Source organism: Psammomys obesus, unplaced genomic scaffold, assembly GCF_907164565.1.
Source record: "Psammomys obesus unplaced genomic scaffold, mPsaObe1.curated_primary_1811, whole genome shotgun sequence".
In the NCBI taxonomy this organism is placed as follows: domain Eukaryota; kingdom Metazoa; phylum Chordata; class Mammalia; order Rodentia; family Muridae; genus Psammomys; species Psammomys obesus.
Genome location: NW_026585504.1, coordinates 32,213,807 through 32,229,827, shown reverse-complemented (window position 1 = coordinate 32,229,827; position 16,021 = coordinate 32,213,807). Strand labels below are relative to the sequence as shown.

At 40.4% G+C, this 16,021-nt stretch overlaps 1 protein-coding gene across 1 annotated transcript in view; it reads right to left on the bottom strand.

Moving 5' to 3' along the window:
• The window catches only part of Trim44 (tripartite motif containing 44), a 109,263-nt gene extending 93,777 nt beyond the window's left edge, over positions 1-15,486 (bottom strand). Inside the window, exon 1 of the mRNA XM_055599792.1 lies at positions 14,324-15,486. Within this exon, the coding sequence (XP_055455767.1) occupies positions 14,324-14,992 (669 nt within the window). The 5' untranslated portion in view covers positions 14,993-15,486. The remainder of the gene's footprint in view (positions 1-14,323) is intronic.
• Between the last annotated feature and the right edge of the window lie 535 nt (positions 15,487-16,021).

Sequence of the window (16,021 nt, the reverse complement as noted above, 5' to 3'; positions counted from 1 at the left end):
ACACACACACACACACACACACACACACACACACACACACACACACACTTTTCTCAGCTGCCAGCACCCATTTTAAGCTATTCAGCAAGAGCCCTGATGGATTATGACTTGCCTCCTGGCTACAGAAAACAGAAACCAAACCATGTCTTAAATGCCTTCAAAAAACAAAGAATAAAGAAAGAATCCCTAAGCAGCAGACAGACTGAAGGCAGCTGTGCCTTGCTAGAATAGAGTTGAAGAAACCCTTTGCCTTTTCCTAAAAATGCATTTTGCCAGTAGAATTCTTCCTCGTGTTCACAAAGCATCAGAAGCATCTCCTACCTGGTTGGAGACACAGAACAACACCTGAGAGAGCCTCCCTTCAGGAAATCAGACACTCTGCCTCTCCGGCCAACTCAGTTATCCTCAAACAGCAACTGTGCTTTATATTAAGCCTGCTACGGTCAGCCTTAGAACAAGTATGGGAAAAAAAAGCTTCCCTAATTAACCACTCCCCACACCCAATAAAAATTGAAGTATCTTTAGGGCAGATCTGTCTCTAACAAGTTTTAAAATTGATTCAAAACTACAAAAGGAAGATCCTGGTTCAAGTTCATTCCACCCACAGCCTCTGTATTCCCCATACCCATTTATTTCTTCCCTGTCCTCTCAGAAGCCTTACGCATAGGTGTTCAATCAAGTAGGCAAGCTCTGCAAACACATTCCCAGTCTCTATAGCCACACCTGTGACCTAGGGATAGATACATATCATAGGCAGAATTCATTGGCCTGATCCATCTTCACACAGATAGGCTCTAGAGGCCCTGGTAGCAGGCTCAAGACATTTTGTCAGGGTTTTTGGAAAGCAGTCTATAAGGGGACAGGAATGGTCAAAGGAAGGAGCGTCAAAAACATAGGGCAAAGGACAAGAGGTTGTTTGGGTCTACGGGTGAATCTGAGTATAAGTACCCCCAATTTGTGTCATGTTTCTGTTAATTGTTTGCTGGGGTCAGCCTTTAATTAAAAGACAACCAGGACTGGTTTTTATACATACATATGCACACACACTGCCATATGTCCCCCAATGTATAGGTTCCTCTGAATTCTTTGTTCTGAGAACTAGACGAGGACACAAAGGCAGAAAATTCTAACCTTGTAAATATCTAGTCCCATAAATGAAGAGATTCTACCACGTCATCGTGGAGCAATAACATGGCTAGAGAAGAGGGCTTTTCCTTACATGTTACCTCCATCCCATAACGCACCCAAGGTCAGCATGAGCATACCTTGCTTTCCTCCACCTAAAGAGTTCAAAATAAGTAAGTGCTGTGCTGTGACACGTAGAGCTCAGAATCTGATCAATCTTCAAAAAAGTAGGTTCCTAGGGACAAGTCACAGTAAAACTAAAGGACAAAATGACTCCCATCTCTCAGGCAGAGCTCCAACACTCTTTCACATGCTCTTTTTCTGATATCCCTCAATACCCTTAAAAGTGCTGTATTCTCATGTTTCAGCTATTAAAAAAAAAAAAAAAAAGCTAGTATGAATCAAATGAGGAACCCAAAGGTCTTAAACAGCCCTTCACTAGCAGTTCACAGTAAAACAATAACCAGAGATTTTATATTCACACTTTACAGTGTATAAAAATGGTTATGCCTCCCAGCTCACAGAACCAATCAGGGACAAAACCAGGAAAAGAAAGATGAAAATGAAGAAGATTCATAAAATGTACAACAGAAGAGATTAATATCAACAATACATGAAAAATGTTTAAGGAATTTCTATAAACTAGTACGAAAAACCCAAGTAAGCCCCCAAAAATCTGAACAAAGGATATGAACAAATATGTAAAATGATTGACAAATATATCAGAAGAAAGAAATGATGTTCAAAGTTACTCATACTTAGTTATTTCTTATCCACCATGATGATAAGGATGTTTTAATCTGACAGTAGCCAGTACTAAGGAAGCACTGGGGAAATTCCAAATGTCACTTGCTTTTGGAAGTACATCCCCCCCAAATCTATCTCAGATAGAACTTTAGAGTGTGGGAAGTATCCAGTTTGAAGAACATGCCCAGCCCATGAGCTATAGGGCTAACCATGGACAGCAGAAGCCTTTGACACACAAAAAGACACTCCTAAGTGAAGACTGAGAGTCTTGTCCTGTTCAGGCTCAGCACCAGCCTAAATCATCTGACAAAAGTCTTCAGGCTCAACTTACCCTACCTAACCCAGGCACAGAATGGCAGTCTCAAATTTTGGTGACCCAGAAAGAGGCTGCTCTAACATCTCATTCCTTTTTTTAAAAAATACCTTTATGATTTGCCTTTTGAAGCCTGCATTATCCTGACACCAAAACTAAAGACAAAACAACAATTATATAAAACTAAAGATGCAAATGTTGTCAACAAAATACTTGAGAACCAAATTCAAGAAAACACTAAGATCATCATATATCATAATAAAGTTGGTTTCATCCTAGGGATGTAAGGTTGGTTCAAAACATGTAAAGGGGAAAACATAATAGCAACAACAACAAAAAACCACAATGGGGTTGTACAAAAGAAAAGGAAAAGTCAGATTCCTATTTGCAGATGATATAACCATATACTTAAAAGACCCTAAAACCTCTACAAGGAAATTTTCAGGTTTAGTAAGTTCCTTCAGCAAACAAATGGGATATAAAGATAAAAACAAAATTCTATGTAGCAACAAACTTCTGATGAACAAATCAGGAAAAACATTCCATTTGTAATAGCTTAAAAATAAAACAAAATCTTGGGAATAAGTCAAACCACAGAATTAAAAGACCTCTATAAATGAAAGCTTAAAGACACTAAAAAAAAAAAAAAAAAAAAAAAGAAGAAGAAGAAGAAAGAAACTGAAGATTCTAGATAATGGAAAACACTCTCATGTTCAAGATATTAAAATAATATCACCAAAAAGTATTCTACATATTTAACATAACAAATGGCATTCGATTGAAAAAAAACATTATGAATAAGAGCCTGAATAGCCAAAATAAACAGAAAAAAAAAAAATTTAGTGCTGGAATGGTCAGAATATTTAATCACAGATTATATTACAGAATCATAGTGATAAAACTTTATGGTACTGGTACAGAAGAGAAATGTAGAACAACAGAATAGGACCCATGACCAAGATACTATGGTTCCCTATTTTTTATTCACATATTATTTATACAGTATTCTGTCTCCATGTATGCCTACACACCAGAAGAGGGCCTTAGATCTTATTTTGATGGTTTTGAGCCACCATGTGGTTGCTGGGAATTGAACTCGGGGCCTTTGGAAGAACAGCCAGTGCTCTTAAACCTCTGAGTCATCTCTCCAGCCCCTGGTCCCCTAATTTTTGACAAAGTTGCCAAATACACAACAGGTAAAGACACCATGGCACCCTCCTGAAGAAGAATGAAAGTAGATTCATGTTTCTTTTCCTACACAAAAATCAACTGGCAATAAATCAAAGACCTTATCCAAAATCTGAAATGCTGAAGCTCTTAAGAGTTTAGGAGCTTTCCTCTAGGACCTGAAGGAAAACAGCAAACACACTTCAAGATATATAGGAGGCAGGTGACAGTGGAGACAAGTGTGGTAGTACACCTTTAATCCCAGCACTTAGGAAGCAGTGGCGGGTGGACTTCTGTGAGTTCAAGGCCAGCCTGGTTTACACAGTGAGTTCCCAGCCAGGGCTACATAGTAAGACCAAGTCTCAAAACCAAAACACAAACAAACAAACAAAAACAAACCAGGAAGTGGTGGCACAAACCTTTAATCCCAGCACTAAGCAGGCAGAGGCAGGTGAATCTCTGAGTTGGAGACCAGCCTAGTCTGAAGATACAAACATAGATGTTAATGTAACACCATTCACAACAGCTAATTTATGGAACTAATATAAACAGAGGAATGAAAAAGAAAAATATAGTATATACGTACACACAATGAAACTATTTCAGTCAACAAGAAAAATGAAGTTACTGCATTTGCAGGAAAATGACAGCACTAAAGATAATCATATCAAGCCAATTAAAACAACGGCAAAAATGTTAAACAGAACATGTTGTCTCTTATTTGGGTTCTTAGATGTGTGTGTGTGACTTGAAAGTAGAAATAAAGCTAACGGGACAAAAGGACCAATGAGAGGAGAGTTAGAAAAAGGGAGGGTATGAGGGGAAATATGATCAACATACTTTACTGTACTAAAGCTTAAACATACTAAAACCTTTTTTTTTAAGTTTGAAAAGAAGACTCAGAGGGTGGATAAGTCCACTTCCAGAAACCCTAAAGTTAGTAAATAAAAATCCCAGTTGTAAAGGTGGGCAATTTTCCTTTGAGTGATTAGCCAGGAAAGCCCCCCACACACACACCCTGAAAACAATAAGGCTTATTGGCTATTGCTGGGGGAAAAAAATTCTAGTTCCATTCATTTTTCTGCAAATATCAGGATTTTATTTTTCATTATGGATGAATAAAAATCCACTGGTATATGCACCACATTTTCACCCCACGACTATTTGATAAGACCATAATACTGAAGATACCACATACTTTGATTGCAGTCTATAGAAAAATCAAGCAGGAGCTGAGCTGAAAGTTTCTCCCTGCTGACTAGCTTTCATGGTGCTAGAAGGTTCCACGCAAGCTGCTACAGGAAAAGTTTTTAACAGTTTTACTCAGCTATGGATCCTGTGAAGTTCCAGGTAGATATGTGTACACAAGTGGAACAATGTCACAACTTTTTTAGGGGTAATCAATTCTTTTCTGTTTGGAATTTATCCACAAAAGGAAATTCGTGTCTGATATTGAAACCTGGCTAAAAGCCCACGGGCAGGGAGGTCATGGGCCCCAGTGGAGAAGCTACAGCATCAGCATCACCATTTTACTAAATGGACATGATGTGTCCATCAACTTGCATTATAAATATTTACGCTTATGCTCATAGGTTAGTGATGCTGTCAGCTTTGGTCAGAGAAGCTTCTGTTTGTAGTGGGCAAGTTACTACAGAGATGAGTCGAAATCCTAAGAATAAATGATTTCTGAATGCTTAGCCCTCCTCAGTGAGATGTGTCTATCATTCACTCCAAGGTTCACAGAACACTGTGCAAGAGGACACTGAAAGGATGTAAGACTAGAAGAACTGGGTGAAATACTGTGGAATGCTGTCTTCCAGGCATGACACAATTAAAATGCTTAGTAGTTGTGATTATCTGTACAAGACTGGTCCACATTGTGGAGCGGGAAAGGCTTTACTAGGCCTCATCCCTCCCTAGATCAACAGCAGTTAATGGTGACAATAGGCATTTTCTTCAGTGGAGTGGTCTCTGAAATTGTCCATGTTCCTATAAATAACTATTCATCCATGTTCTTGTACAGAAAATGTGGTGCATATACCAGTGGATTTTTATTCATCCATAATGAAAATTAAAATCATGATATTTGCAGGAAAATGAATGGAACTAGAATTTTTTTTTTTTCCAGACAGAGTTTATCTGTGTAGCCTTGGCTGTTCTGGACTCTCCTTGCAGAACAGAACTCACAGAGATTCACCTGCCTCTGCCTCCCTGAGTCCTAGGATTACAGGCATCTGCCACCACACATGCCTGGCTGGAGCTTATTATACTAATCATAACAACCTAGACTCAGAAAGACAATGCATGTCTTCTCATATGTGGGTCCTAGAACTTTTAAAAGTTTTTTTTTCTTTAATTTTTGAGAAGTTTATGTAGGAGATGTATACATTATGAAACTAGAACCATGGCTAGAAGAGGAGATGTGAAGAAGAACAGAATACATGTGCCATGAAAATGGAATGAAGGTTACTGGGAGAAGGAAAAAGACCAACAGGAAGAACGAAAGGGGATAGCAGAAGGAACGAGGGGAACTGAGGCTAAGACTCAACAAAAACAAAGTGCATGTGAAAGCGCCATAATGAAACCAATGACTTTCCATGCTATTTTAAAAATATAATATTAAGCATTTTTGTTTACAAGAAATGAAATAAAGAACTAATATCACCGTCCCATAAAGTAAAAATCTTTGCCACATTCTGCATTTTATTTACTTTCCAACTTGAAACCTACTCCCATGCTGAGCAACCATCTTTGGTTCTTCAGACTCAAAATCATTCTTGGATCTGAAATCCATTACCAAGTGGTTTTTGATATTACTATTGTTTTTGAATTTTAGTTTTGATTTATGTATCTCTGTGTACATGTATACGTATGCCACATGGATGCAGATGCCATTGAGTTCTGAAGTGAGTGTTGGATCTCCTAGAGATGGAGATATAGGCAGTTCTGAGCCATTCAACACTGGGAACTGAACTCTGGTCTTCGAGAAGAGCAGTAAGCATTCTTAACAGCCTAGCTATCTCTCTAGTCCCTCAGCTGTTTTAAACCTAACTCTGAAGTGTAGGTTAAATCTGTATGTTCTCTACCATTATCTACACTATCTACTGGGCAAGTGGTAATACTAATAACACTCTTGTTATCCTGTGGTCCATTTTCCATATAGAAACTACATCAAGTTTGTTATAGTTTATGAGGTTGGGTTTTTACTTGTTTGCTTTGCTCTTGTTTTTGTTTTTGAGATAGGGCCTCATGATATAGGAACTTTCTTGCCATCCTCCTGCCCCAATTTCCCATGTGTAGAATTAAAGGTGTACACCACCATGCAAGCTAAGTAAAGTCTTAAGAACACAAATCAATCCAGGAGTGGTGGCTCATACCTTTAATTCTAGCACTCAAGGAGGCAGAGGCAGAGGAATCTCTGTGAGCTGGAGGCCAGCCTAGTCTACAAAGCCAGTCCAGGAGAACCAAGGCTACAGAGAAACCCTGTCTTGAAAACAAAACAAAACAACAAAAAAAAAAAAATCCAACCAACCAAACAAACAAACAAAACCCAAAAAACCACAAATCAGACTTATTCCCTTGCTTAAGCAGAACATAGTCATTTGGAAGAAAACCCAAAATGTTTATAATGACCTACTTGGTAATTTGACCTTTTTACTCCTCACCACCACCCCAAGCCTGCCCTTATTTCTTATAGTCCAGTCATTCTTTCAGCTGTCTCAGAAAGTCTGTTTCATCCTATGGCCTTTATACTCATTCCCTCTACTTGAACTACTTCAGCCCTCAGATCCTCCCATGACTGGCTCTAGCTATAACTGAGACGTTAGAGCAGTAGAGTAGGGCTACTCATTCCCAAAACACCAATTAATTAAAAAGACAAGTCAACACAAAAAGCAGAGAAAGAGATTTATTCAATGTTGCCATATTTGGAAGAGGAACAATAGTAAAGGTTTACTGACCCCAAATCTGTCTTCAGGATATTGACATGAATTGTAGGTTAAATTAAGTAATCCTAGCTAAGGTGTGGTCCTGTCCATTATTAATTTTCTCAGCTCAGGTCATACATGTAGTCTGTTAAGTTGTTAAACAATCAATCTATTAATAGCTGAGGGTGCAGCCTGGCCCTCATGAATACTGGTCTTCATCTGCATGGTGGTCTGTCCTTTGAAGTTTTGCTCTTCTCAAAAGTCAAGATGACTTAAGAAGAAAGGCTGAGGACAATAACTTATCTCTCTCCAATGGCCACAGCACAGAATGAAGGCAGATGCCAGGCTTTCACCCTACTTTTCGATGCCTGTGGGCCCAAGTAAGGAGTCAGTACTGTTTAGCAAAAGTAGTTTCTATGGACCTGTTTCAAGGCCACTATTTCTGATGATTTTCTGACCCATCAACAGCCTTCCTCTTTTCTCATCCTACCTATTCTCTGTCTCCATCTCTAGTGTGTTTATTATGAAATTGAGCATTATTTAAAATATCATTTATTACTAAACTTTGCTTAGTATGTTTTGTTCACAGAATATAGTTCAGTGCCATCAGGGACTTAGAATTACTTAGTTTCCTACTGGCAAAAATATTCCAAATGGAAATTATTTTTTCTAGATTTTTTAAAAAATGTTAAGCGTTACCAGGTAATACATGTATTTCTACCAGTTGCCTACTTTTCAAACAATGTTTTGAGATTTATTCATAGCTCTGGTTTATTAATTTTCAAGTCAATTTATGGCATTTAATTATAATCATTCCATTATTTACTGTGCTATCTTCTGTCAAAGGACATTTTAGTTTCAGTGACTAGTTGGAAGTACACTATGTACAGTGAAAATCTGACTTGCTCAGGTACATGAGAGGCTCTTTTGCTCATGAACCCCCTAAAAGAATTTTGGAAAACTGTACCTCTTCCTACATTTTTAATTGACAGCTAAACTGGGCATGCATGCTGGCAACACACCTATAGTCAATCTCAGCACTTGGAAGCCTAAGACAAGAGGATTGCTACAAGTTTGAGTTTAGCCTGAGCTACATATCAAGTACCAGACCAGCACAGACTACATAAAAAGACCCTATTTTAAAAAGTCAAAAATAAAGAAATTGACAGCTAAAACATTTCAAAATAAACTTTTCACCTGGACAATTTAAGGGTTTCAATAAATATATGTTGGATGAATGAAGAAATCAAAAGAAAAAAACATAAGGCCATTCAAATAACACAAATACAGCTTAATAATTTATCTCATAAAATTATAGAAAAAGTTAAATGACAAGCTTGTATGAAGTTTACAATTCAGATGGTAGGACACAGGAACTTCTCCACACATTTTTGTTGTCATTGCGATTTCACTAACTCAATACACAATGACAACTAAATATCAGATAACAAACTAATGAACTGAAGAGAAAGAAAATTAAGAAAGCCACTTGTTACAACAAACTATTCTCCAGAATAGGATCTTTCAGAGGGATGAGAAAAGTCGTTCGAAAGTATTTATGTATGAAGTACATCCCTGCAGACACCAGTCAACAGGAGAATGTTTCTATGAAATGTAAAAAGCATAAATGAAAGAAAGAATAACAGAGAATATACACAGACTAAAAGCAATAGGAAGAGCCAGGCTCAGTGATGCATGCTGGTAATCCCAGCACTCTGGGAAGCAAAGGCAGGGAGATCTCTGAATTCAAGGCCAGCCTGGTCTACAAAGCAAGTCCAGGACAGCCAAGGCTACACAAAGAAACCCTGCTCTGAAAAAAAGGAAACAAAGCAATAGGAAGAATATGCATTCTGGTGTCAGAACTGAATTCAAATCTCTTTTACTACTGTGAAATAAAGTTACCAGAAAACAAACAAACAGCCAAACAATAACACTAAAACCCCACCTCTGTTAAATATTCTACAAGGCTGATGACTCATTAGAACTGTGACTCTGAAGAATTAAAATGTTGCTAGTCTGAAGCCAAGTTATTTTGTACTATCTTTAACCCCTTAAATAGCTACTTGTTGCCCACCTTTGTGTTTGAACTAGCACCCTTGTGATTATCAGGCAAGATCTTTTTTTGGAATGTACAAACTCTAATTTCTGGGAATCCAAAAGCTAAGAGTATTATCAAATAGCACCTGAGGTCTACAGCGGCAACTTCCCCACTTTGCTGTACCTGATGCTCCCACCATGGATTTTTATGACTTTCTTTGTTCTGTTACTATAAAAACTTCATGAAACTGTTACTATGTTGAATAAGGTATTTAGAATAACCTGTATCTGTGTTCCTGGGCAATGGTCATTCATATACTGGGCTCCGGAATAAATTCTTATTCTCTTTGTGGCAAAAACTGTGATTCTGCACTGACATTGGGTGACCCTGCAAAATTCAACCTCTTTGAACATCTGTTCCTGCATCTGTAGAATGGGAATCATGGCAGCATAGCTGAGAACCAAGTGGAAAAACATATAAAATGAATTCAAACTGCTCAATAAATGGCAGCTATTACTTTCTTTTACCCTTATCTGTACAATAGTCTCAAATTTTAACAAACTTTTATCTCTTAATTTTACAACCCCAGACAAAGGTTAGCATTTTTACTCTTCAAAAATATTGCATCAGAATCTGCAATTCAACACACCTTATGCCCTGCCAGTGTTCATGAAGACCTAAAGTACTGCCAGTTGACGCATACTTTTAATCCTAGCATATGGGAGGCCGAGGCAGGTGGACCTCTGAAGTTTGAAAATAGCCTGGTCTACAGAGTGAGTTCCAGGACAGCCAGGAATCCCTTGTCTTAAACAAACAAACAAACAAACACCCTAAGTCCTGAAAGAATAGGAGTAGCTACAGAGACTTTTCTACATAACTATCTATTAGAGTAACCAAGGCTATTTTCTACCCAGAAGTAAAGAATAAATTGTTTCCATCACCCGTTAACTTTTGTGAAAACTTTCCACAGTTAAAGACTATAAAACAAAATCTAAAGAGGACAACCAGCCAAACCTGTAAATCTAAAATAGACCCAGCAGCTGTGTTTTGGGTAACTAATGCACCGGCAGGACACTGAAATATACAGGAGCCTCTTCTCTGAAGACAAGTTTTCAGTAGCCTGTGGACTAAGCAGAGTAGAACAGGCAGAAAGAACAGAAGGAGAGGGGGCTGAACAGGTTTTCACCCAAAGAAAGCTTAGTGTCCAGAACATCTACGGCTGACAGATTAACTTGCCTGGAACTGGACTAGAAATAAAGAGAGCCTCAGATAGCTTTCTACAGTAATAAGAGCCATCAGCTTCTGAGAGCTTGTAAGATCATAAGCATTGTTCTAGGCTCTATGTATGAGGTTGTTTCTATCTACCATAGCCGACCCACCCCCCCCCCCAAAAAAAAAAAAAAAACAGGTATGCCATATTAAGAAACCAAGCCTCAGAGAAGCTAAATTATCCAACACGGCACAGCTGGGACTGTAAAGATTACCAGTGCAAAAACTTCAACATTCCCTATACTATTCTTCCATAGTAACAGAATGTCACCTTTTAGCTTGTCATAATGTAACCTGGAGAAATTATTTCCCAGTCTCTCTTCATAAACCATGGGATTAATTTCTATCCCATGAAATCTAAGCAGGAACACTTACTTCTGGACAGATGCCTTAATATAGACGGGTATGTCTTTCACTTCTATGTCTGTTATCTTAGAAGTTAGAAGTGCTGGCTAGACTTTCAGTGGCCATCTCAGTTTATAAGAAAAATATCAGAGAGGAGCTGGCAAGAGCCAAGATAAAACTCCATGCTTCCTCTAATCCTAGACTGCTTTCATTAAGACTTTATACAAGGGAGAAATAAGCATCCATGCTGTATGAACTGTTGCCAATTACTGCTTCTACTACTTTATGTATAGTTGAACTTGGTCCCAATATAAATACAGATACACTACAATACAATCTCTATCCCTTCTTTAGCAATGCCTGGAATTAGATAAAATTATTATATTTCATAGCATACATTATATTTCATAGCACACATAGCATTATGTATCTATTAACCAATAGGCCCTGTGCTTCATGCTGGGAGTAAAATGATGACTAACATATACTACTAGAGTTCTTTTTTTATTTTTTAATTTTTATTATTAGTTACATTTTAACTCTGTATCCCAGCTGTATCCCGCTCCCTCATTCCCTCCCAATCCCACCCTCCCTCCCTCATCTCCTCCCTGCCCCTTCCCAAGTCCACTGATAGGGGAGGACCTCCTCCCCTTCAGTCTGACCACTACTAGACTTCTAAGAGTTTATAACATAGAGGAACAGATCTAACACTGACATAATACCCAATAATTTGTGATACAACAAATGCATACAGACTGTTGTTATGGGAACACAGAGGTTTATCGAACACCATACCTACCTATTAAATCCCTCCCATCTTTCAAAGCCTCAAATACCACTATCTCCAATAAACCACTCCTAGTCCTGCCTCTGGCTAAAACCACTTTCATTCTCTAAACTCACACATGATGTCACACTGTTTTTAACTCTCCTCTACACTTGATTTTACTCAAACAGCCAAGAAGCAACTGTTAGCATACCTCTCTTCTAAATACTCAAACCCACAAAAACGCAAAACCATTTAGAAAATACCAGTTTTATTTCCCCACTCATAATGTTGTCTCGTGTCTATTATAATCTATCTCCCTATCTACCTTCCTCCCATAAGATCTGCCTCCCTGAGCCAGGCTTTTGTATTTCTCATCTCTACCCTACATACCAGAACCTAAGCTTTGTTCTTTGACTCTACTCTGCCTTCTATTCAGAGAGGTCCATGAACATATCAGAGAGTTCCATGAACATGGGTGCTCATTCCCCTCACCCAACAGTTTAGTCCCAGGTTATAGCTATCCAAACAGCCAACAGGAAGTAGTATATGAAAATAAGCTGCATCCCATACTGAACAACACAAAAGTCACTCTCAAGTTGATCCTGAAGCAAAATTCCCAAGGCCGAGGCCTTGCAGAACCTTTCCACAGACCACTTAAAGGCAATTCTGACTAGATACCAAGCCATCCCCTTTACCTACAGCTTTATCAACTTCTGATAAATACGTACTGACCTGCTGTGTAGGCAGTGCTTTGTGCTATTATTAATATATTAGAAAAGGAAAAGAAAAACCATGAAACAGAGATATTTGAAATAGATATAAACAATAAACAAACTGTATATAGATAAATACTCCTGTACATTAGTGAGAAAAAAAAAAGATAACCTAACACTTGAGTCTGCTCTTTTGATCTAATGGTACATTACAAAAGAGGAAATACAAAAGACACTTAAAAACCAAAGGAATGCAATTCAAACCACAATATGACACCATTTATTACATAATCACCACACTGGGAAAAATAAAAAATATTGTTAATACCAAGTAGTGGTGAAGACTCAGGACAACAAGAAATGTCTTCATAGTTATGCAAACTAAAACAACCACTTGGAAGGCAGATGGCAACATTGAGTACTATTTGCAATTAAATGTACAACAACTGGTATCAGGAATACTTACACCTGCACTGAGGAGGTGTGTCATTTTGTTTTTGAGAAAGGAATCTCACATGATAGGCTGGCTTCAAACTCACTATGAAACTGAGGTTGACAATGAACTCTGATTCTCCTGCATTTTATGAGCCACCTACCTAAATAACTGTTTATAAAAGCAAGAAATTCCATTACCTGGAAACAAGTCAAAATTTCATCTACACAGTAACTTTTGTCCTATCTATAAAATGTAATTCAATATACCAATGAAAAATAAATCTCATAGTCAATGGATGACTCTCAAAAATGTCTTTAAAAAAAGAACCAAATTCAAGTAACTATGTCAATAAAGTAAAAGCTATAATGTCAAGTTTAGAAATGCATACAAATGCTGTAAACACATAAAGATAACCAAGAAAATTAGCCCAAAAGTCAAGAAAATGGCAACCAAAGACACAATTATAACTAGAGTTATGAAGAGTGTCAATATTACTAATAAGTAATAGTAATTAGCAATACTACTAATAATAGTAATAATTACTAATATACAATTAGTAATAATAGGCACTAATAACTATTTCTGATCTGGATGGAGGTCTCATAAGTATGGATTTGTAGTTATATATATCTACATATTTAGTACACTACTGAATGTGTATTTCACATAATAAAAATAGGAATACGGGAAATATCAATATGGAGTATTTTCATTATCAAAATATTAGTTATTTTGAAGCCAGCAGTTTAAAGACTGCTTAGGAAAAGAAAAGCTATAATAAGATGCTTACCAACACTCATTTCCTAATGAACACAGAAAAACTCTTCTATTCCCTGTAGCTGTCAACCCAAATGCAATCAACAAATATTCACAAAATGTCTACTGCTGACCTAAACCAGATCCAAGATAAATACATCAAAGTCTAGACAGTGGACATGAAAACCTCTGTCCCAACATCAATTTCACCTTCCAACTATACTTCCTACTAAGTCTCAGAAACAAAGAACCAAAGGCAACTCAAGGCACACATCAAGTCATCATCTGTATCACCACCTTCGGAGTCTTTTCACCAGAGGAACCAGCTACTTGGTTTTGTCAAAAGTCATGGTTTCCCACGTTTTCAGGTGGGCAGAGCTGCCATAGCAAGAGCCCCAAGTCAAAATATTGATCCTAACAAGGGTGATGATGTGAAAAGTAGCCTAAATAAGGTCACAATTCTCAAGGAAGGCTTTATCTGGGATCCAGGGAGAAGTGATCTGCAAATTTTCACAAATTATACCCAAGATTTTTCTGTTTATTTGTATTTTCTCAGATAAGAATCGCCAACTTGACAATTTCAACCAAAATGGTAGACTAGGCACTGCTCCAAACAAGGCGATTCGTTTGAGAGACATGAAAATGAATGTGGTCATAGCTACCCTGGGTTGAAACTGGAGGTGGGGGTCCTGGTCCCCTAAGACATGCTCAATACTCACTCTCAGTTCTTCGAAGGCTTCATCTAGCGTGGACAGCTGGTGGCCCCGGTGGGCCCCAATGACGGGACACAGGACACAGATGAGCTGCCTATCTTCCTGGCAATAGGTGCTTAAATCCAACCCATGGTCCGGACACTTCCTCTTGGCCACCCTCTCCGCTTCCATCTCTATTTCGGGGTCAAATTCGCTTTCTGCCTCAGTTTCCCCTTCTGCCTCAGATTCTCCTTCTTGGTTGTCTTCCTCCGCCTCACTTTCCTGCTCATCCTCCATCTCTTCCTCGCTGTCTTCTTCACTCTCCTCGTCGCTCTCATCCTCACTGTCTTCCTCGGTCTCGCTCTCCTCTTCCGACTCGCTGTCTTCCTCCGACTCGCTCTCTTCTTCACCCACCTCGCTCTCTACTTCCCCCTCGGGCTCCTCTTTGGCCTCGACGTCTTCGGGGACCGTGTCCTCCCCGGGGGCTGGCGGGGCCCAGGCCTGGGCGCCATGGACGTACTCGGTCAGGCGGTGGCTGAGGAACTTCTGGCGGTGCGCGTCGGCGTGGCGGCGGCAGTAACAGAAACCGCAGTCGCGGCACACCTCCTCCGCTCCGGGCGCCTCGTCGGGTTCGCACTCGTCACACGTGCCGTCGGGAGGCAGCTCCTCGCAGGCCGCGCCCACTCCGGAGGCCATGTGGCTGCAGGGACGCGGCCGAGGCCTAGCGGCTTGCGTGCTCTCCGCCTTCGCCTTCGCCGCGGGGCCTCCTCACGCAGGCCCTCGTCCCCGAGGAGTCACCGCCCGCCCGCCCCGCACGGCCGCGCCGCGTCCGCAGCTAGTGACACCCGAGAGCCCGGGCCAGCCGACAGCGCTGGACCTGGCGCCCGACTCGGCCTCTCGGCTCTGCGCCGCGCCGCGCCCGGTCCCTCCCGCGCCACTTCCGGCGCGGCCGCCCGCGCCCCGTCGGCCCCCGCGCCCGCCGCGCAGCTCGGCCTCCGTTGCCCAGCCGAGATCGCGGCCGCTGCGGGCCCGCGCCGCCCCGGTTCCACTTGCCCCTCGTCGTCAGCGGCCTCCTTTTACTTCCTGAGTCACTTAAAGCGGCAAGGGCCCTTTTCTGCGTTTTCCCGCGGGGCTAGGCATCACCCCCGGAAGGAGAAGCACCAACGCTGTCTCTCCTTGACTGAGCTGGCGATGGACCCCGCCTCCCTCACGCCCTCCCTGGAGGTGTCAACTTGACCGAAAACCTCTGCTGTGAGGTCTATGCGGACTTAAGTCACTCTAGTGACAATCTGTCTCCGCCCCATTACAGTCCCAGGATTCCAGAGGCCAGGGCCTAAGGCTCGTTATCAGACCGAACCTGCCCTCCTGGGATTTTCACAAGGCCCCCCAAAGGGCTGGTGTTTGTTCTTCTAGGCTCCTGGAGTCTCAGCTAGGCTGTGCAAACAGGCAACATTTTCGATCCAAAGCAATACTATGCCTTGAGTGTTTGCAAAGTCTATTTGCATTCCAGCCTCCTAGAGACTTAGAACCTCGGTAATAGCTGTCAGGTAAAAGGAGGTACAGGGAGATTGTTTTTTTGTAGTGAGATTCCAGCCCCCAGTCACTAACCGGTCCCTCCACATTCTGAGCAGGCTCCAAAAGAAAGGAATGTGGCTGTTGCACAGTGAGCCGTGTCAAAACGACCCACCGTGCTGGATCGTTGTGTGGCGTTTTCAAAGCCTGTTT